General features: G+C 33.4%; 1 protein-coding gene across 4 annotated transcripts; it reads left to right on the top strand.

Moving 5' to 3' along the window:
- The first annotated feature begins 2 nt into the window (after positions 1–2).
- LOC129801737 (uncharacterized) lies at positions 3–23,699 on the top strand. Of its 4 annotated transcripts, none has more exons than XM_055847031.1 (6): positions 3–186; positions 434–769; positions 8,444–8,527; positions 14,030–14,231; positions 18,247–18,899; positions 22,755–23,699. In XM_055847031.1, exons 1-6 carry the CDS (start codon positions 166–168, stop codon positions 23,490–23,492), a joined length of 2,034 nt encoding a protein of 677 aa, XP_055703006.1. In that variant the 5' UTR covers positions 3–165; the 3' UTR covers positions 23,493–23,699. The 4 variants fall into 4 exon arrangements, with proteins under 4 accessions (XP_055703006.1, XP_055703008.1, XP_055703010.1 ...); XM_055847033.1 differs by having other exon boundaries at positions 10–186; positions 14,030–14,225; XM_055847035.1 differs by lacking the exon at positions 8,444–8,527 and having other exon boundaries at positions 21–186; positions 14,030–14,225.
- Positions 23,700–24,367: the final 668 nt, after the last annotated feature.

Below are 24,367 nucleotides of genomic sequence, written 5' to 3'. Positions count from 1 at the left end.
GTGCACTGTATTGACACTTCGTCGAGGATGTCAAAGTGTGCGTGCAAAAAAAGCATAGAGGAAAACCACGAAAATTGTTTTTTCCTCTTACGTGTAGTCTTTTAAGAATATTAGACTTCTTCTTAGGTCTCCTCAATGTTTAGTGAGTTTAGAAGTAGATAAATCATGTCTGTGTTAAGTGAACAGGTGAGAAGGGGATAAAAATTGGGGGTGAATTTCTACAGGCTCCTCGAAGGACTTTTTTCCATGATGAGGAAATGGACACTTTGAGGAAGCTGGAGGATAAAATTTTCACAAAACAGCCAGTCTTATCGCTGCATGCTTTATCAGTACTTGGGCTAGAGTGTCGAGAGCAGCGATAAGACTGGTGTTCAGTGTTGTTCGAGAAGTGTCCGGAAGCGGACTCATGAGCAATTTTGTGACTGCTTTGTAGAACTGTGATGTTCATCTGCACGCGGAGATTGAGGTGCTGAAGCAGGCTCTGGCCGATAAGACCACCCAGCTGATAGCAATGGAGACTGCCTGCCTGCGGGAGAGCGATAGGCAGGTAGAACTCGAGGACAGCATAATAGCGTGGCAGGACAAATACGATCGTCTGTATGAATCCCACAAGCGTGTCCAAAAGGTCAATCAAAATCTCGAGGACAAGTTGCTGAAGTTGGTGGATAGGAATTCAGGCGAAAGAGCTCAGTTGACTAGCGATGTAGCCACACTTAGTGTCCGTCTCGCTCAGGCCAACTACAATATAGCCAATCTTCAGCGGGAAATCGTAAGTAGCATTACTTGTATTCTTCCTTTGTCTTCTATGGGGCTAATAAATTACATATTGGATCATATGAAATAATTGTTGATAAGATTTTTATAGAAAGTCAATTGGTTTTAAAAATAGAATTTAAATTTCTAATAGAATCTATACGGGAACGTGAGGAAAAATGTGACTTAATGGATATTATATTTTTAACGGGTCCCTCGAGAAGACCGGAGAGATTTTTAACCCATTCCTTACCATGGTATTATACATCATACGCAAATTGAGTGATTTTTGATGATTTATTTCTGGGCAATTTTTATCCGAATTGCTGTCGGGAATGCATTTTCAGTAACGTTAGTTATTCAATTACTTCAGAAAAATAGTCCGACAGAGATGAAAATACATTTTGTTATTATTTTCTTGCTTCGCGGAAGGTCATGCAAAATTTTTGCTCAAAATGGCGGATGGAAAATACGACATCCCGTCGAATTTGTTAAAATTGGCCTCTTTCCTCTTTCCTGATTTGAATTCTAGTTCCCAATTGGTGTTCTTGGATAGTCACTCTATCTAAAGCAATTGAGTTTGTAATCAATTAATGCATAGAATTTAAATTCAGTGACCGTTAAGGCGTGTGTTTGACAGGCTCCCCGCGCCCCCATATGAGATAAAAATTTTTTCTTTTCAAAAAATTCATCTACTAATCTGTAGGAAACTAATCCAAAAATATGAACATTCTATCTCAAGTATTTCTAGTACATTGACTGAATGGGTTAATCAGCAGCCAGTGAGAAAAATATTGAATTGACATTATGTGAGAGAAATCCGAAAAAGTTAAAATAACATTCCGGAAATGTTAATTTTACCCTGCATTATTGATCCGAAATCTGTGTAAATATTACCCTTTTTAGGTGTATTAGGGGTTAAAGTTACCTTTTTTCATGTTAATTTTACCCTTAAAGAGGTGTAAAATTAACATTAAAAAATGTTGATATATTTTACACCTAAAAAGTGTTAAAGTTATGAGGAAAAAAAGTTAATCGCACCCTCTTTCTTTTCTTTTTAAGGGTAAAATTAACATAAAAAAGGATGACTTTAACCCCTAGTACACCTAAAAAGTATAATATATACACCGATTTCTGATCAATAATGCAAGATAAAATTAACATTTCCGGAATGTTATTTTAATTTTTTCGGATTTCTCTCAGTGACAATGATACGGTCTTCAGACCTCAGATTTAACCGTATTGCTCAACTCCTTTTTTCAAGCGGATTTTTTTCGGAAAATTTTGATTTAATAATATTAAATATTAAGTGTAAATGATGCGTTACATTTTGAAAACGAATTAATTTCTTCAGTAATTTAAAACTTTCACGAACTGGGCTAAACCTCCAGTCTGTAATACATATTAATGCATAAATCTGAAATTTTTGTTACATGTTACAATCACGAAAATCGTATTATTTTTGGAAATTTAAAAAATTTAATTACATAATATTAATGCAATTTTGTCCAAAATTCAAGTTTTGGTTGAAAAGTGAATATTTCCTATGATAATCCTTTGAAACATTAATACGATAAATAAGTTATTTTAATTAACAAGTACATAATAATTTTATATACTGTAGAATATATTAAACTCAACAAAAAAAATGAAACTCAACAAAAAAAAAGATATGTCCAAAAAAAATTCATACGTAGACCATAACGCCCTTTCATGCCAACATAAAAGATCGACATTTTGATTTAAGTATTTTTTAGAAATATAATAGAATTTTGTTTTTGAGGCTGGAAATAAGTAAGCTCAATAAAAAAAGTAAGCTCACTCAATAAATTGAGCGCTAGGGTATTTATTTTTGACCAAATTTAGGTTAATATCTTTTAATAACTTAATTTTTAAATAATAATTCATAAATTAAGTTCCATTTTCTAAAGTTTTGCATTAATTTTTGCCGAAATATCGTAGGAAAAATGCTTAACGAACAAAAATAAAGGAAAAATTAAAGTATTGGTGGCGACGGATATTAGGAACTAAGAAAAATGACAAGGTTCTGTCAGATAATTGTCAAATTAGCTGAGATTCTTTATTTGTCAATATATCCGCCACACATGCCTCTTAATGTACCCCAAGGGTCAAAAGTCTTCTGTTGTTAGAGGCCAAAAGAGCTTTTTGCCTCTAAAAGTGCTGCTTTTCAGTGGAAAAAGGGACTTTTCCACCGAAATTTGATTGTAAAATGATGTTTGCTGTTTTGTCTGGTTATGCTCTGATGCTTTAATCCCAAAATCGTATTCATAAGTGACTTTGGGTCGTCGTCGCATGAAAACTAAAAATATTGCAAAAAAGGCTTTTAATGCCCAACGCACAATAAATTTTGTTTACTAAACATGTTTTTGACATTTCAATAAGAGTGAGTGAGATCTAGATCTAGTTATCTCGCTCATTCTCATAGGAAATTTTGAAAACATGTTTACAAACAAAAGTTATTGTGCGCTGATCATAACAGTTTGCTCAACATGACATGTTTTACGTTATTTGAAAGCTTTTGATTAGCCACGGAAGATTCCTTGCAAAGGGTAGATAACTGTGCCGCTCACCGTTCACTCGAGTGACGATCTGTCGATTTTGTGCCAGTCTGCCGCAAATAAGTTTACAAGAATAGTGTTTCCAGTACACTACATTAAAATTCACCATTGGATTCACTGGAATTTTCTGAACGAATATCTAAATCTGTACGTCTGTTATAAGAGAGAACTGACATATAAATCCGCCGATTCTTCGCTAAAATTGTGCCGATCTGCCAATTTTTGTTAAGGAACAATGCATGTTCAACATGCCGAACTGTCGATTTCTGGCTAAATTGTGCCGAACTGTCGATTTCTTGGCAAAATAGTGCCAATCTGTCAATCTTTATCTTTAGATCGGCACAGTTTGCCGATCGCCGCCCACGGTCCACTCTGAGAGCCACTTATTCACCCCTTGATTCCATGTTAACCTTGTATTATTTTTATTATTATTATTGTCATTATTATTATTTATATATGATGATGAGTTTTAAGTTAAAAATACAGTGCCCGCTTCGTTATTCGGATGATTGGGAGACAAAATGACAGATGTCCGCGTCGTAATCCGGATGGATTTTTTTGAATTTGTTCAATGTCTCGAAAATAATACAAGTTTTTTTTTTGTAGAATTAGAATAAAAGTTTAAAAAAAAATTAAAAAGACATATAATGTAATTACATTATAATAGTGCCAAATCCTGATTTTCCTAATAAACCTTCAATATCAATCGGGCTCAAATTTTAGTATGTTATAGCTGGGCCTTAGGGCTTTCCATCAATACCAAACTTAAGGTCCCTCGATCCCCCTGACCCGAGCAATAAGGGTCCAAAAAACAATTATTAAAATAGCCATAACTCCGGTTCTAATTGTCAGAATTTAAAAAGTGAGGGCTTTTTGGAAAGCTCTCGTAAAATGCCACTTACCCTTCTAACATCGCAAGTTCATAAAACCACCGCTAGGGGTGCTATTATTAAAAAGAAAATTTTTAAATCTTATAAGTTAAATAACTCAAAAATTCCTTTATGAATCGGGCTGAAATTTTAGTATGTTGTAGCCGCTGATTATACCAATCAAACAAAAAAATACTTAAGTCGATCCATAACCCCTGACCCGAGCTATAAGGGGTCAAAGTTTGAATATTGACGGGCCTCTATCTCCGGTTCTAATTAACATATTGACCTAAATTTTGGGTTTTTGGTTTCGTCTCGATGAGCACTTTCAGATGGAAGTTGCTTTCAGGTGGCGCTGCGATAGCGCCAAAATTCATCGAAATTCAAACTCATTTGTCTCAAAAACGGCATTGTGCAAGTTAATCAAATTTTAGTATGTTGTAGTCCGGTCTATGGCGTTTCCTAAATGGTGCGTAAGTGCACTATGGTTTTAATAGAACCGGAGATATGAGGGGTCAAAGTTCACGAAATTCAAAAAATCATATCTCCGGTTCTATGTTACCGATTTTGACGATTGAGAGCTTAGATGAAAGATCTCATCAAACGCTACAACTTTCTGGAACATTTGAACTTCATGGGACCAACACCAGGGGCGCCACATTCGAAAAACCAATTTCAATATCACATAACCTCAATTATCTCGACACGTTCTTCATTGATTTTGATGATTACTTCAACATAATTGTAGAAGACATTTGTGTCTACATTTCGTCCATACATCATATTTCGATCAGATAATGCTATCTGTCCGATTTTGTCATTTAAGTGTGAAAAAACTGACTTTTCCCATAATAACGCTTTGAAATCACTCAGATGCCAATTTGACTGCTTTTACTCGACCAAGACACTTAAAATAGGGTTTTAAATGGAAAGTCTCACATAATACAACAATTCTTTGATATAGTTGAAGTTCACCAAATGAACACTTGGGCCGATCTGGTCGAAAAAACGAGTTCAGAAACAAACAATCGATTAAACAATTAATCGATGAGATCAAGTTCTATGGCAAAATTATAAAGAACATTCTGGTCTACATTTCACCCACATATCACTTTTCTGTCAGTCCATCCAAATCTTTGATATTTTGGTTTAAATACAACATTTGTATAATTTCACGAATTTGATTCAAAATAACTGAATGGCGTCCCACAACTTCAGCTCTAAATCGTATTTTCATGCATTCCGAGTTAGCTCACGTTAAAAATCTCACCTACAATAAGCTGATCTAGGCTTATCACTAGTTTTAAATTGTCTCCTTAATTTGTGCCATTTGAAAAAAAAATTACCGTATAGTAAATTTCTTGATAATACTTTCAGCTTTTTTCTTCATAGTAGAAATGTAATTAAATACAACTTCATTTATTATTAATAGTTTCTTCTAATAAAAGCAATTTTTCTAAATAAGGCATTATATTACAGTATCTAAAACTATGCTATTTATATTGTCGCCTCTGTATGTCAGAGACACTCTAGAATGAGTGGAACTATTCTTAGACAATTACAAAATTTGAATATCATATTGGGTAAATTAATCTAATTCAAAATCTGCTTCAAATGGAAATTTTTCGCTACTCCAAATGGAAACGTCACTATTTTCATGATAAATACAGTACTAAATTACTATATTTATATATTTTCTGTATTATATATTATTTATTATATATATTATTTTCTGTGTAATTCGTATTCACAAATTTTAATTTGTAAATTTCGGAGAAAAATTAAAAGTGTACCTTTTCACCATCGAATTTTTCATCGATCGACCATGTTTTCCAATGAAAAAAAAACACAATGTGGGGACTGTTGTTTATTCATTTTGTTTAACATTTATGTCATATTTCTGGATAATTTTGGTTAAATTAAGTGCTAATCTTTATTGTTAACGGTACGTGAAGTTTTCAAATGAAATAATAACCTGTTTCGTGAACAAAAAGTGTTTTTCTGAAGTGTCTAAAAATGCTTCAATAGGAAACACCGGAAATATGATTTTTTTTCGAGAGATTTTCTTATTGTTTTAGATGAGAAAGGAGAAAAGACCAGGAATAAGAACAAATCCTGCACTCAAGAGCAACTCAACAAGGTTTTGGAAGCCTTTCATCGCGGTTTCACTTACACTGTTTGTCTCCAATTAGAAAATTTCCCTTGTCTCCATTTGGATTAATTTGTTTCTAATTGTAGCATTTTACGCTAGCGTATTTTTTCTTGTATTCAAGAAGTTTTCAAATTGTATCTAATGAATTTTCACTAAACAGTAACATTCTAGAAGAGTCAAGGAGCAAATTTATGTAATTCTCTTCAGAAAAAATATGAACTTAATGTGTTGAATCTTCTGTCAAAGTTAAAGCGTCTGAAAATAGTTTTGAATTAGGACATTTACCCTATTTATAAATTAAAAGTATTATTCAAATCAGACTCAGGTTTTCGTCAGAGCTAGTAATTAAGGAAATGTCTCTTATTTTGTTCTGGCCGGGTAGGGTTTTGATCCAGTTTTTTTTTTCTAAAAGCTCGGGTTTTTTTTCATACGGACTTGAAAATTTTCGGACAAATGTATCAAGAAATTTCTTCATGTACCGTAAGTGTGGCTGACTTTGTTCCTTTTTTCGCTATTTTTCAGTTTTACTCTAGAAAAATACATAATTAAAGTGAATGGAGGGAGTGAATGCACTGAGAAAAAAAAACGGGGGTGCGATTAACTTTTTTCCTCATAACTTTAACACTTTTTAGGTGCAAAAATATATCAACATTTTTTAATATTAATTTTACATCTTTTTAAGGGTAAAAATAACATGAAAAAGGGTAACTTTAACCCCTAATACACCTAAAAAGCATAATATTTACACCGATTTCTGGTCAATACTGCAGGGTAAAATTAACATTTCCGGAATGTTATTTTAACTTTTTCGGATTTTTCTCAGTGTGGGTGAAATTATTTTTGTTCAGTTGCTTATGAATGGATTCTGTAACAAAATAGGACTTATTTTATAAAATTTTCCAAATTTAAAAATATCAAGAAAAAAGGCTTGTATTTGGGATAATGTGCGGGTGACTCTTCAAAGGAATACCAAAAAAAAATCAACAATTTCTTATTCATGCCAAAAAATCAATTTTTATCAAACAAATTTACAAATATGACTTAGCCAGTAGATTATGTTGAATTCAAAATAGCCAAATACTGAACGTCAAAGAAAGCGATTCTCTGCTTATCAGTAAATTTCTTAAACTTAAGCTTTGGACGACTGTCAGTCTTGATAGTGACTGATCTAGTATTTACTAATTTTCTTTGAAGATTTCTTTTTATCAGTAACAATATAGGACTAAATTACGATAAGACTACAAAGACGTACATCATATTTTTTATTTTCACAACTTTTATTTAAAACATATTTCACTTGAAGTGCGAGATTTTTATTACATTTACATTTTTAGGCACTATTTGAATTTTTTTTGTCAATTTCCTGCAATTTGCAGAAACAATTTTGCCAGCGAATTATAATAAAAAAATTAAGCACCTGGAAATATGATTAATTGAGGTATGATTCACTTTGAGATAGGAAAAAGTAGGAAAAGACGTTGTCGTTAGCACTAAAGAGAAACATAAAATTGCTGTTTTTGCTTGAAATTAGTTGCCCCTTGGTCTAATTCTTGGCTTTTGATTGCTGCAAGAAATATGTGAGAAATTCTTTTAATTGAATTTCCGGCAAGCATTCTTACACAGAGATTTTTTGGTGGCCGCAAAATTTAGTTTTAGTGACAAAGTTCAATGATTTTTTTGAAGATTTATGTAGTTTTTTCTCTTTTTTTTGTGGTAGATATAGTGAAAAAAAGAATTTGATGATGATAAACTTAGATGACATTATTATGGTGCCTTATCGCAGGCCATGAGGTCAATAAATCACAACGAGATCATCCCAATGAATTTTCCACGATTCTCACAAATGGAGAAATTGTTTGCAATTGAGTTAGACAACAATTGCGCCCGATCTCATCTTCTCCTTACTTTTTTTCTCATCAATCACAACTACATTCCATCTCTTTCTTTCTCTCTTATCAGTAGCAATTTATATTTGATGTGATAATACAAGACGCTGTTTGTGACAACAAACAGTCTCACTTTGCGCGATAAATTCAACTTGGGAGTATTTGCTGATGGTGTCTATTTTTTTTGTCTTCTTTTCTCTTCAGGAGCGTTACAAGATGGATATGAGCTTAGCTATTCAACTGCTTCAGTGCAAGCCAGATAGTTTCGTATCGCAAAAGATATCATCGGTAAGTCGCTGTGGTTATAAAATAAAAACGCCCTCAAAATGAATCATTTATGATGATTGGTACTGCAATAGTCTTCACTGGTAAAAATTGATGGAACTAATTTGGTGGAGAATTGTTAGAAACTTTTAATTGTGTTTGCCGTGAGAAATGAAATCTCCTTAAAAGTTTCTTTATGTTCTTAAGAAAGAAGCAAACACTGCAGGATAAATTGATATAAAATAAAAGACGAAAAGTTTTTGTAAGAAGACAAATTTAATGTTTAAACTCTAGCAGCTTAATCTGTTTACAATTTTATTTCTATTTCAATATAACAGATTTCGAAATTCTGATACATATTAGCTTATTGCAAGTTAATAGAGAGATAGAGAACCACCTTAAAGTTTTATAACTTTGTAAATTAGTAAGTTCTTAAATTTAAATTTTGTGCAGAGAATAGAAAAGTTTTGAATCATATAACGCCCCACGAATTGAAATAGGTTTACACCTATTTTATTTTACCAAAACTATCAAAAACCAAATTTTTTTTGTTTTAAAGATTTTGTAAAGTGTGCCAAATTCCGGCCAGCTTGAAATTCCGGCCACCTTTTTTGTTCCTCCAATTTCCATGAATTTTTAGTTTTTACATACTTTAGAGATTATACAATGCAAAAGAATAACAAAAAATGTAGCTTCTACAAACGAGATGACGTGAAAGAGGCATTGGAAGAATTCCTGAAGGGCAAAGAACTATGAGAATGAAGGTGGCCGAAATAGGGCACCAAAGCTATGTTTACATTTTTATTCATTTTAAAATGTATTAAGAATGATTTTAAAGTAAATAAAGACGATAAACTCTCTACAAGGTTCTAAGCAACACTCCTTAACTAGAAGGAATGAAAAAAATCAATTTCTATTAAAGATATTACATTTCAAACTTGATACTTTGGTGCTTGCATGCAACTATGCCGAAATTTGGCACACTTACCCTATTTCTTTCTTTATTTAAAATAAAACCCTGCAGATCAACTTTTATGCCTGTCTTTAAAGCGTCACATCATCAATATCGTTCTGAGACCGGTTTATGGCAGTTTTAACCCTAAAGTCATATTGTAATCAACATCTCTTAAAATTTTTACTAGTTAGTATCAGAAACAAATTTCCTAAATCTGAAGAAAGAGCTGACTAGTCACGAAAGAATTTATTTAAAAATGACTTTCAAGTTAATACCTAATATACAGGGTGACTGAAAAAAAATGCAACAAACAGGGGGAACTGGGGCAGTAGTAAACAGGGGTGGTTGTAAAAACTATGATTTTTTTCATTAATTTTAAGACTCCAGAGGATAAAACCCATAAGCATTCATAGATACAATGGGGATGTATGTCCACAGATGAATTGGTCAATGAAATCCTAATACTTTAAAAATAAAAATCATTTTTCTCGAAAATGTTGATATTTCGATTATTTTGGTCATTTGTATCTCCACCTGGAAATTAAAAACTGTGTAAAATAATCGAAATGTGGCAATACCAGTTCTTTCCTACATCTTTTAAGATTATATTAATGCATTTACTAGAGAAACTGAGATTCTCATTATTTTAAAAGAATTAATAATTGGTCAGTAAACAGCATTTGGGGTAGATGTAAACAGGCAATTTCCCCGTAATTGTAGATGTCGCGAATGTAGAATGAATGGCAAAATATTTTGTCTTCTTCTTCTTCATTTCATTCGTTTGATAGCTCCATCTCATGGTGGGAAGTTTTTCGTTATCCCGCGCAAAACTTTTTAGGAAGAAAACGCAGAAAATACTCTTTAATTTCTTTCCTATTTCTAGATAAAATGAGAAACTAAAAGAAGTAGATTATTTACGTTAGTAGAAAAAATACGCTAACATTTTCTTTTCAATTTCACAAAATGAGTAGATAAAAGAGCGGGAAATTGACCTTCATGCGAAATGTCTAATTAATTCATTGACTACGAAAAAAATTGGTGGCGCTGTTTTCAATAAGAAGTACGATGTCAAAATATGGTGAAAATCCATTGAAAAATGTCTGTGATTTGCATGCTTTTAGTTTTTTTTTGCTATTTTAATTATTCTTTGTAAAAGTGTAGTGATTTTTTGAAAACTATACAGTCTTTATGTATCTCTTAAGTAATTAAAATAATTGAAAGTGGTACAAAGTTAATTTCAAGGGTGGAAAAAAGGGTGTTTACATCCTCCCCGGAAAGTGTTTACTTCTACTCCAGGTATTTTGTGAAAAGAGAAAAATGCACAGTGACACAAATTTTATTTTTATGGAAAACTCAATTGTTTTCCAGCATCCGCATTACCCTCGATGAATTGCCTATACCCAAGGGTAAAACATGAGCTAAGAAATATTTTCCAAAAAATCACTGTGTGCTTGGAAAATCACCTCAAATTCGCATCTATTGAAAATGTTTACATGTCTACCCTATCCTCATTTTTTGTTCAACTTTTTTTAAATAAAGAAAAAATGGTAGTAAATACATCAAAATTTTATAATATTATCGGTTTTGTTCAATACGATCTTATTTTGACTTAATTATGATTTCACACAAAACTTGACTTCTTGTATACTCAAAATTTTTCTTTTCTTGAAAGGGGGTTGTTATATACTATTTTATCATCAAGTTACTAAGTCAAATTTTATGTAAATTTTTGGAAAGGAAAAAAGGGGGACGTGAGGCTATTTTGGGCTGTGGGGTTACATTGATATAGGGGAAAGTGCCCATGATTGATACCACTGGAACCTTCGTAATGACTAAATTTTCTATGTTTCACAATATATATGTGACTCATTACAAACATATTTTAAAAACTATGGAAAAGTGGCCAGTTTTTAAAATATATTGCGGAGTCACGTTTATTGAGAAACATAGGAAAAATTTAGTCATTACGAAGCTCCAAATGGCATCAAGCATGGGCACTTTCCCCTACGATTTTTTCGCATATTTTTAAATAAACCTGGGCCTTACCATAATTTAATTAGGTCTGTAATTGCTTTGTCAGTCTAAATTACATTTATATTAAAATCTCAATATCGTAAAAAAAACTGAGTTGATCTGTAATAATATAATTAAAAATAATAATATAATAAATATAATAAAATAAATATAATAAAAATAATAATAAATAATGTAACCCTGTAATATTCAAAGAGCCATATAAATTACAGTGACCCGATTTAGTCAAATTTTCCAATTTAAAAATAAAAGTCTTAACTTATTTATGTCAACATTGAATTGATTTGGAGGAACATTGAAAACAAAAATCTCAGCTAACCAAAAAAATCATAATAGATTTATATGTGTTTTTCAAGTGGAAATATAACAAAAAAGAGATGACAAAGCGTCCCAGCTTTGCGGAATGCTCGAACTCACGAGATAGAGCTCACCGTGAAACAGTTTATTTTGCATAATCTTTTGGTATCACTGATCTACTAGAGTTTAAATTCATTCATGTAGGATTTGGGAAAGGGGTATATCGAGGGAAAACTCTCCTTTTTTATTTAATAAATAGTTTAATTCAGTACTATGTAACTTCAGTACGTCTCCTCCCTTGAACAGAACTTTATAATATTATTTGTTCTACTGATCGGGTACTACGTTCCCAGTGAAATCATTCCAAATTCCAAATTCATTCCCACATTCATAAATCACAAAAGCATTTGAAAATCAAAAAATCGGTACTTAACCGATTCATTACCGATGAAGACCGATGCAGCCGGGTTCTAAATTGCAATACTTTTCCAAAAAATCCAAATTAAACCAAATCGATTGAAAAATGAGCCTTCCAAAGTAGTTGACCTTTGACCTTCATTAATTCAAAATGGCGAATTTTCCGGTTATAGGTATGTTGGGCGAAATGTTCACCAGGACCAGCTCTAAAACATATCCAAAAATTATTGAAAAAGCTTGGGCCAATTTTTTGCAAAATTGGAAAAACCTCATTTTTAACCTATTTTTGGGGGATAGGGAACGTATAAAAGAAGAGGGGGGAAAATAAAGAGGTTGGGTACGAGACAATGTCATTTGACGAGGGGTCATCGAAGACCGGAAGTTGATATCTCTTACCGTTTGAATTTTATGTGGGTCAAAAGACTGAAAAAGTGCGAAGAACAGTTTTTTTTTAAAACAGAGCTATTACCGTTACTTTCCCGATCCATCACCGATTTTGACCGATGCAATCGGGTTTATAATTTCAATACCTTTCCAAAAAATTCAAATTTAGCCAAATCGGTTGAAAAATGTACCCTCCAAAGTGGTTGACCTTAGACCTTCAATAATTCAAAATGGCGAATTTTCCGGGCATAGGTATGTTTGGGCGAAATATTCGCCTACTAGACTACCTCTAAAACATGTCCGAAAATCACTGAAAAAGCTTGGGCCAATTTTGAGAAAAACCAAAAAACGTGGTTTTTGGAGGGGAAAAACAAACGTCGAGAGATTTTGTTTTTTTATTGGGGGTTTTCGAAGACTGAAAGCCGATACTCTCTTATCGTTTAAGCTCCAGAACAGTGACAAGTTGAAGAAAAATGTCGATTATAAACTGTTCTCCCTTTGAGTTCGAGCAGTAATAGAGAAAAATAAGGTTTCTGTAAAATACTTTTCAATCGTTTTTTTTTATAATAAATAATTTTATGAAACCTATCGTCAATATTTGTAAATAATTGGAGACGTGACTTAGTAGCAGTCACATAATCCTTCTTGAGTACTTAAACAAAACAACATATATGAGTGTAGCACGCTATTAATTTTAGATGTAATGTCCAAGACAGAATTACAGTTTAAACCGACAAACGGTTTAGTGAGAAACTGAGGGGAATGTAGTTTAATAATTATTTTGAAAGTAATTGCATTAAGCCGCTTCTCGGTTTAAGTAGTAGGCGTGTCCGTCCATCACATAACCCATCCACAGAAAATTTAGACAAACTATGTTCTCTGTTTCCTGTCGGGTATGATTTTACGAAATTTCATAAATATTATAATTAAATTTAAATCTAATTTACAAACTAAACAATTAATGTAAATTTATTTAATTGTTGATTCAAGTGTTCAATGCCAAAAGTTTACTTTTCCCCCACTGAACACACGTGAGAGTGTTGATAACTTGGCAATTTATGCTAAAAATACATTGTAGAAATTCCAGGAGCTAAAATTGATTTTTTCCACCTTATTTGCAACATTCAACACTCACTCACACCATTTTAATTTGTCCCTCTTTAATACCCTTGAGATGGATTTTCCACTGAAAACCCGATTTTGCCTCATATGCGGTTGATATTCTGTGGACGTTTGAAAGTTCATTCAGTGTTAATGGACATTTAGAATTGGCAACTAGGGAAAACGTAACATAATTATTAAGGGTGATTTAAAACACTTTCATTGCTTAAATTTTTCATCAGTTACTTTTTAAATTTGAATGTTGACGGATATCTTTGACTTTTGGTAAAAATTATCATCAAATCAATTGTGTTGCATTGTGTTTTTTTTTCTTATAGCTTCCGGCGGAAATTCAGTCAAAAGTAGCATCGTATATGCGCCTGGACACAAACTCCCATTCAGACTCTGAGGGGAGTACTAGTGGCACAGTGGATGGCACCACGAGGTCCTATCGTGTCCTTCCGGCCTCAGATAGTCCCCCACCACTCTGCCCATTCCCTCCAACGGCGATGGTATACTCAATGCGAGGACTTGGTAAGTGTTAGTAGCTTTGGTGTCGTTTATCTTTCTAACCACCCTTCATTTGGCAGCTTCAAAGTGCACAGAAAAGTCACAAACGCGCTTATTTATTACACTCTCTTTGCAATTTCTACTCACGAGCAACCAAATAATTTTATCTGTTATAAGTTCTTTTGCTATAATAGAAAAACAAAATGACAAGACATTTTCTCTAAAAAAAAAAAAAAAGAAACGAAAATCTGACAATGTCAGAAAGTACTATATAGTTATTTTTTGTTGTCTGCGCAATTTTTATTTACTGTAGAAAATTGTGTAAATAATTTGCTGATAATTTTCCTGCAAAGTCCTTTAATTTAAATAATAATTTTGAGTTAGAGAATTATGGTGAGGATATTTGCATGTGAGTTCAACAGGTGAGCTGTAAGATTATTCTTTTCTTTTACTTTTCCTTCACAATTATACACACCTTTTAATTAAAAAAGAAAACATTATGAAACTTGGAAGTTATAAAAAAAATAGGTTATGATAATATTATTGTTTTATTATTCACCAGAATCTAAAAAAAAAAATTGTGTTTCAAATAAATTTGTTCTCAGTAACATTTTCTTTTTAAATTGGAAACTTGGAGTAAGGACAAAGTAATTGTAACTTTACCAAAGTTATTTACAACAACACAAGTAACTCTGTTGACGTAAATCTAACATTAGTAAGATAAAAATAACTGCTATATTTATTTTGCATATGAGTTTGAGATAGTAATACTTTTTTAAATTTTTTTTCTGAGAAAACTCGTTTTTTTGTAATTTTTCTAAATAACGTTTTTTTTTTAGTTTTATCGGTTTTGTCTACAGGGGATCCCGGAATTCTGCATATTTTCGGGACCGAGGAAAAGCTCTCGAAACGGCTTTTATGCATTTAGAAATTTTGCATACTCTCAGGTGACTTCTTTTGAATAAGTTACGGAAACGCTGTAAAATATGCAAAATATTATTGGCGCCAATTTTTTTGGGCTATTTTCAGCGATAATTGTTCATAATTTAAGCATTTCAAATTTACCGCCTTGAAAAAATGCATTCATTTAGGGGAATTTCAAAAATGATTTTACAAAAAATAGTCTCCTAATGGTAGGCTAGGCAATAATGCTTAATTGTATTCACACTGAGAGAAATCCGAAAAAGTTAAAATAACATTCCGGAAATGTTAATTTCACCCTGCATTATTGATCCGAAATCGGTGTAAATATTATGCTTTTTAGGTGTATTATGGGTTAAAGTTAACCTCTTTCATGTTAATTTTACACTTAAAAAGGTGTAAAATTAACATTAAAAAATGTTGATATATTTTTACACCTAAAAAGTGTTAAAGTTATGAGGAAAAAAGTTAATCGCACCCTCTTTTTTTTCTCAGTGTACATAATTTCATCATATGCATTAATTCCGATATATATAATCCCGGGACCCCTGTGTTATTTTAGTGCTGGAATTCAAAGAAAGAGAACAATATAATTCACTTGTTTTCAACTTATTACCGGGCTAGAGAGCAAACCTTATGAGATATCAATTTCTAGTCTTCAGTGACCCCCACCCCCTTCATCGCCGCCACAACCAACGTGTTTTGGTTTTTCTCGAAAACAGATCTAATGTATTTTCGAATATATTTTGCAAATAGGGGCGTCCCGAGATTCATATAATAGGATTATGCAAACACACTTATGCACGTTTGCCTACCATTTGGGAATAAATTTGTAAAGTCAGTTTTGAAATAGCCCTAAACATATGCAATTTTTGAGGTCGTAAATTGACATTATACGAAACTTATGAGCACTTGGAACTCCCCTTCAACAAACTTTGCATATATTGCGGTGTTTATGTAACTTATTCTTAACTTATCACAAATCCTAAGGTTTTATTTTTCGAGATACAGTTATTTTTATCACGTTTTTTATAAGCAACAAAATTTTTGTTTTTTCCTCATTGTGGAAAGAATATTTATTCTTTAATGGCCTCTATACACTAGAGAAATTTATGTCCTTATTTGTCAGTTTTTACAAACTCTTGTCAGTTTACCAGTTTCCACTACTGGAAATTTTTGATATATGTTCGGGTATCGTATTCGTGAGTATTGGTGTGCATTTTTCTGTATGTAAATTTAAATTTGTCATTAATATTTGAATGAAACTTTTACAATATTTCCTACTTTCTTGGAAATTCTCTATCTGTGTAGATATTATCAAATTATCTTTAAAGATTTTGTGAATATATTTTAATTTAAATAATTTCTGAAGAGACGAGGGCGAAGTTAGGCAAATTTAACGCAACACTATCTTATTACAAATGTAAAATTACCGTAAGATTTTTGTAAATTAATTTACTTGTAAACTTTTTTTGGAGAATTAATTTTATTATGACGAATACACTTTTTACTATTTTTTTTTTAAACTTTTTTTTTTAAAGAGAATAGAGGAGACTGGGGAAAAACATCACAAAACGGATATTTTATTTTTTTTACAAACTACTCGAACGCCTCATAAATTTCTAATTAGCGCAGTTTTATAGCAAATTTACCGCTCTACAACTTTGTAAAAGTAATTTAACTCTATTTTGCAAGGAAATACATTTATCGAGCCGTTTTATAAAACGTAATTTTGCGACCATTCTCAAAAATGCTGGGGCAAATAGTATCAGACATGGGGTATTATCATATTTTGATTCGCTTCATTACGGGATTCCGTAAATTAAAAAAAAAGTTCCTAGATAACATATTTTCATAAGAAATTTATTCCTCTACACCTTTGTAAAACACCGTTTTCTCTATCTGAACGATAAAAACGCTTTTCCAGCTATTTTAGAAAAAAAAACACACACAAAAGACTGCAAATCGTTTGACCAATGCAAACAACAAGCGGTGACACATGGCATTGATTTTTTTTGTCGTGAGACATCATAGATTGTTTCGGTTTTTTCTTACTTTTTGCTTTATACCTTTTGTTACTTTTTACCCCAAGTGGTCGTTCTTAATAAAAAGATTTATTGAAAAAAGAATCTTTGTAAAATTCTAAAATAGATAGAGGCTTCGTATTCAAAAAATCCAGGTAATTTAGGAAATAATTATCAGTGCGTAAATTTTGAGCAATAAGTAGGTAATAATTGATATGTTCTTCAAGGAAAATATTTCAAAAATAGGGCTAAAAATTTTGATATTATTTGTTTTCTAAGTTCCTTGTTCGAATTCTAAGAAACATACAATATCGAAGAAGGTCTATGGAAGTTATCCATGGAAAAAAAATTAAGTCGCTATCTTTTTTATCTTGGAAGATATTGAATTTTGAAATTTTCGATTTGTTACTTTTTGCCCGAGTCTCCCCTAATGAATTTCTCGCTATTTACTGACATGCGAATAATACGGTTATTTTTTAAACTTATTTTGTTACTTGAGTATAATTGTTACCTCGAGTCTGGTAATTAAGACAAATTTGTTTTTATCCATCACGAAGTGTGTTAAAGCAACAAAGTAAGTTTTGTACAGTAGACTCTCACTCAATCGGCTCTTTTTCAATCGGGCGACAAATTTTGTAGACAATTTTCACGTTTAATTATGAAGCTAATTTGCTCAAATTCGCTGTAGTTCTTCCTATTTTATCGTGATTCTTTATAATTGAGCGCTTTTTGTGGAATTTACAAAGGCTTTGACGCTCAATTGTGTCGCTAAACCGGATGACATTTTGCCCCATATTCCCGATTGAGAGAGAGTCTACTGTATCAATTCAACTCACAGACATTTTTTTTTTAGAATTGGATGAGTTCTTTGAATTTATTCTGATTATTCATAGATAACATTTGATTTTTTTTGGAAAAAATATATATAAAAGCCTCCAAGTTTCATCAAACCAGCTACTTCACGAGCTTCCTCTCAGCATGACCACTTTATATATATATATTTCTGTGACTGTTAATGACTTTCATATCCCAAATTTGGGTAAATTTCTCAATGTTTTCCACTAACAATATTATTATCCATTCTTTTTCGTGTGGAGCAGATGCAGCACAAAATCCTGAGGTACGCGATCAAGTCATAACACCTTCAATGATGTCAAAATTTCTCGAGGATGAGCTCAAGTCTAGCGAATTGAAGCACTGCGAGAGTTGTCAGTGCAATACCAAAGATCTCACGGTGCTCCCAGATACGCAGAAAACCTACACCATTGGCACACAAACCCTCCTCCATGGCGATGCTAATAATTCTCTCTGCTTACGCTGCAATAGTAACCTAAATTCACCGTCGAGGACCAACAGCCCGTATATCATGAAACTGGTCAAGTCAAGTGACAGTGTCATTAGTGAGACAAAGAGTAGCGTTTCAAATTCCACTCAGAATGAGAAATTGTTTACACCAGCGAAAAAGGAAGAGCTAATGGTGAATCCCATTCTTGGGCACCATAGGATCTGTGATCGCACAAGTCTCAAGAGTCCTTTGGAGCCACTAACGGATCCAGCTGATGTGGCTGAGGCTGATAAAGTAGCGGTTATTCTGCCTCAGACACCGGGTACTAAAACACCTAAATCCATTAGCAGTCCGGATAAGGGTCCAGGAACGATGGGTAGCACAAATAGTCTATGGAGCAAAACGAGCAGTTCGGAGGGGAACAAGATGTTTGAGACGTTCAATAGGAATCTTATTAAAACCATTAAGGTAAGTGACAAGTTTTTTTTTTAAATATTAAAATATTGTTGGGGAAATTGAAATTGTATTTTATACAGGAAGGAATATTGGGCAAATCCTAAGGTTTTACTTTTCGAGATACAGTAAAGTTTTTCACATTTTTCATAAGCTACAAAATTTTTGTTTTTTCCTCATTGTGAAAAGAATAATTATTCCTTAGTGGCCTCTATACACTAGAGAAAAGACATTGGGAAAAACGGTCCAACCTTTCGCCACGAAAGGTATTGGCAAATGTAACAACTTTTGTTCCGGAACCAACCCCAAAAATATGTAGGAAAAGCACTAGAGCATAAAACATATCGCTCCTTAGAAATTACAAGGGGTCAGCTCACTTTTTTTGCGATTTTGAGATTCTAATGCACTTAGAAAGGCAATTTAATAAATTTTCAGATGATATAAGTCATTAAATTTCGTTATTAGGAAAGTTTTTCAAAATTTTAATCTTTTTGATTACTTGCATAATTTTGTTTGAAGTAAGGGGGCACAAAATATATTCATCGTTCAAATTTTTGTGAAACAGGGAACTAACTCAGGCAAGTTGATCCCTTGTCATTCTAATTTCAGCAAAAATTGCACATCATTTAGAACGACAAGGAGCTGACTCATTAAAAAGCCTATTTTGAAAGGTAAAAATATAAAAGTTTCGATGTTTGTATTAGTGCTCATACAAATAGAAAAGAAATAAATTGTTTTTGTTCAGTCATTAAATTGAGATACTTATTTACACAAAGTTGAATCTTTCATGCTGTTTCCGGAAAAATGGCCGAAAATTAGTTGGCCCCTTGTAATTTCCAAGGAGCGATATGTAGGGGAAGGTTTTGCACCTTCGTAATGCTGCAGTTTCGTAAAAGTTGATTTTTTTTCCAAATTACTAAATGAATTTCATCCATGGACATATAATCTAAAAGCTAGTCCTACATCTCACATTTCCTGACAAACTTGGAAGCCTAGGCCTTTTTTCCTGGGTCCAAAAGGCAAAAATAAAAAATGGACCTAAAATCGTAATTCTGATGTGTAATATTTTATGCATTTTTGCACACTGCAAGTGTCTTTTCGAAAAAGCAACTATTCCAATTTATAGAAGGTCTATCAGGGTTAATATTTATCGTGAAAATCTTTTGCTTGAAGGTAGTCGTTTTTGTGGGTGGAGGAAAATTCATAAAAATTACCGCCCTTGCAGCTCAGGAAAATGGAATTTTGCAGATTCGTAATAAAAACATCTGTCAAAATTATTGACCGCAGAATTTGAGAATTTCTTACTCTTTTGGGTCACACTGTGCACGCCGCTCGGGATATTTGACTCATCAGAGATTCCACTGAATAAATTTACAAGAAAATTGGGATATTAAACAATTTTCACTAAAATCTCGAAGGAAAACACTCACTTCCCCATCAAAATGAGACTTCATCAGATGTTTTTATTTTATTTCTGTCAAATCAAACATTAAGCCCGAATTTGCTTAAGGTGTGATTCTTTCATAGTCCATGCGGTGCGTCTTGAGAATTTTTCATCCAATTTGCTTTGTTTTCAAGCTCAGTCTCTCGCCTACATTAATTCACTAAGGCTGCGTAATCTTCGTGTAGGGGAAGTGCTTATAATTTTGGACAGTCTGCTTATAAGCATCGAAGTTCCAAGTTTGAAGTGCGATATTTTCTATACTAATTGGCATTTCTTGTTACTCTCTTTTCAGAAGAGTTGTTTAAAAACTTGGCAAGCTTTTAATCGTCTTATTTTTACTAAAATTAGTTTTAATACGTTTAAAAATGAATTGATATGTAGAGATGAACTTGGCTCTCATTTTGGACAACTTGGTTATTAATTTGGACAACTTGGTTATTAATTTGGACAACTTGGCTGTAAATTTGGACAGCTAATCCGCCTCAATAGGGTGCCCATTGTTCTTCATTTGATGAACCAATCTTAACAAGTCCTCTTCCTGTTCATGTAAGGGAAACGTAGAATGTCACAGAAGCCCGGAAACTTTCCATATCATTCATTAAAGTGAGTTGACTTCTATACTCCAAGTACGTGCGGATTCGCTCATTCCCTGACCTTTCCGGGAGCCTTTCAAGGCATTTCTCGCTACATCTCTTTCGTAGAGATGATGCTCCTTTGTTTCTCCAGGCATTTGTCCAACCTAGTCATCACAAAAGCTAAAACTTCACGAAATTTCGTGAGAAAAACACCTGTCCAAAATAAGAATCATCACCTCACTGATGAATGTCTTAAAAAATGTCCCATTTTTCACACGAAAAATATAATTCACAAGGCAAATCTCACTTCAGGTCAAATGTACAAATCATCAGTAACGTGAATCAACACAATATTCAATGAATATTCAATAATATCACTCAAAAACACCGAACAAACTTTGTTAGTACTTCACCAAAACTAAATAAGACTGAAGTAAGCCACGAAGTTCTGTCATATTTCTCGTAAGCAATTGCTCACACTGAATTTTCAACAAAGCAATTTCAACTCAAATCATATTCAAATTTTAACGTATTTAGTGTTAAAATCTTCCAAAAAGAACAAATATTTAGATAGAATTCATTATTCATCAAATATTGGAATAAAAATCCATAATTTTAATCAATTTATTTTTAGTGTCCAATTTTATCCTCAAAGTGTCCAAAATAAGAAACTGGACAAAATTATGAGCATTTCCCCTACTCAGTTCGAATTCTTGCATTTCCTATCACTTTTTTAGGTGTGATTCCTTCGAATCACACCTATTGTAATCCTCGGATTTTCTCAAAGTGCTCAGATCAAGCTGAACTTCACAGGGTATGCTTTGAGCATCCCTGATGCCGAAAATCATAAGCCGCCATTTTCGGGTCCGGCCGTCCGTAGTATGCAATATCTCTGGTTTGGAAAGAGATATCTTCATAATTTTTTTTTTTAAATTATTCGAAAAAAAATTTATTTTAAAATATTCGAAGATTTGTAAGATGACATAAAATACGCGATCCGCGATTTTTTCGCCGATCTTCGCGGGTCGCGAACTTTTTCGCGGATTTTCGCTGGGAGCGATTTTTTTCGCGGATTTTCGCTAGGAGCGATTTTTTCGGATTTTCGCGGGTTGCATATTTTTTCACGGACTTTCGCGGAGCGCGAATTTTTTCGCGGATTTTGCGGGGCGCGATTTTTTTCACGTATTGTCGTGGGACGCGTATTTTTTCGCGGATTTTAGCGAGGTGCGATTTTTCTCGTGGATTTTCACGGGGTGTATATTTTTTCGCGGGTCGCGAATTTTTTCGCGGATTTGCGCGCGCGCGATTTTTTTCGCGGATTTTCGCGGAGCGCGAATTTTCTCTCGGATTTTCGCTGACAGAGGTTCTAAACGGACGTAAAATTTGAGGCCTCTATCTATCATAGTTTCCGAAGATAATCGTTTTTAAAGTTTCTCAGATACTTTCATGCATTTGTCATCCAAATTTTCCTTATTAATAACGATAATATGTTACATACAGTGTAAGAATTATTAAACGAAATTTGCATTATTTATGTAATATCGTTCGAGTTTGCCACAATCGAAATTTGCAATAAAGGAATCGCACCTCTGTATGCTGATCTAGGCTTATCACTGGCATTTTAAAGAATTTATTCTTTGAAACCTCTTACCTCCTGAGGGAAAGACAGAGGGAGATATTCTTTCAATATTCTTGCAATGCTTTCCTTTGCAGAGACTTTATTCAGTCTTTATTCGGTTTTCTCTTCTTAGAAAAGTGAATACATTCGGTAATCTTTCCAAAATTGAAAATTAAAAAGATACATACTAAATTCATGTGAAATTGCAATAGTTGTTTCCTCAATTCTTTCAGTCTGAAAACCCAAAGATCAACGGGCCACGTCTGTGCTCGGTGCGCATCCAGAATGGCTCAACTAATATCCTGCTAGACGGAGTGGAAACAAGTCCAACTCCCGTCATCTATACTCGTCGTCAACGTTTTCTGGACGAAGAATTGGATGACACCAAGGACGTAATCACAAATCAAGGCAGCTCCTGCGATACTGCCAAGATATCCATGGTGATGGCCAATGGGAATAAAACGGATTCGGAAAAGTGTCTGGAGGCGGCTCAGGGTGTTGGGGAGGATACGAAGGAGGCTGTTAAGAAATTCATGAAATCAACAGGAACTCAGTCTAGTTCAGTGTCCAGTGACACAGAGATGCAGGAAACGGTGTTGCTGCGAAGGCAACAACTGACGCGTGTAGCTGAATGGGTGCAGACGACACAGTTGGACAGACGAACGACGCTTCCGGATGCCTCACCAGGGGTCAATAACAACGTCGAGGGGCCACTGACGGAGGAAGAGCACAATGCAAAAACTCACTGTGATGATAGGAAAGTGTCTGGGGATCAATCGACGACTGTCGTGGAAGTTTCTCCTCAGTGTGTAAATGGGAATGAGAGGATTCCTCCGGCTAATCCAGTAGATTTGGCCCAGATGGAGTATAATGTGAAGCAATTCCTATTGAAGCAGAATGAATGGTCAATTCACAACAAAAATGCCGCACCATTAGTCAGCAAGCCGCACAGAACTGAGACAAATTTGTAGGATGGCTTCAAGTAGGAGGAACAGTGATTCTCATGTGACCGCCTGGCGACCACAAAATGACTATTCCACTCCCAAGTAACGAATTTCTTTAATTTATTCACATTCCATGTTCCACGAACATTTTACATTTGATTGTTCTATTTTGTTAAATTTGTATTTTTTGTACATATATACATTTTTTTTTTGTTATCTAGTAATTAATTTATTGTTTTTTTTTTCAAGAATTTATGGTTTTATTTTAGTTAGATTTTGATTTTCAGCAGATTTTGGGGTTTTTCTTCAAAATTTTGAAAAAAAAGACTCAAGGCTACTTTCCAAGGTTTTGCGCCAGATTGGTTTTTGAATTTGATTAATCTGTGATTTGGCGTGATTTTAGATTTTAGGCTATAATATTATGCTATGCAACCACAGATTTTGTGTTTGAGGTCTCACGTGAGTATTTTTGGTTGGACCTAATGGAGGCCACACCTTAAGAAATATCAATAACCGGACACTAAAGACGTCTTTTCCCCTTTTCTTCCCTCAAACAAGTTTCTCACGAAAATCATAGTTTTTGGTTAATTTCGAAAATACATCCAACGACTTTTATTTTCGGATATGTTTTGGATACAACCCAACAAACCGATCTCTGCATCAGTGATCGCCAAATTCAAAAGTTTCGAGTCTTTCAAAGATCAAAATTTAACAAATCTATGACAGGCCTTTTCTAATCCTATTTAGGGTAAGTGTGCCAAATTTCGGCATAGTTGCATATAGGAACCGAAGACCTAAGTTTGAAATGTAATATTTTTAATTCTTATTGATATTTTTTGTTACTTCCTTTTCGGGAGGGTTGTGTGGAACCTTGAAAACTTATTTATGATCTTTGTTTTCTT

The sequence above is a fragment of the Phlebotomus papatasi genome, chromosome 2 (genome assembly GCF_024763615.1).
Source record: "Phlebotomus papatasi isolate M1 chromosome 2, Ppap_2.1, whole genome shotgun sequence".
Lineage (NCBI taxonomy): Eukaryota > Metazoa > Arthropoda > Insecta > Diptera > Psychodidae > Phlebotomus > Phlebotomus papatasi.
The sequence above is the reverse complement of the archived record's forward strand: the minus strand, read 5'-3'. Positions and strand labels throughout refer to the sequence as shown.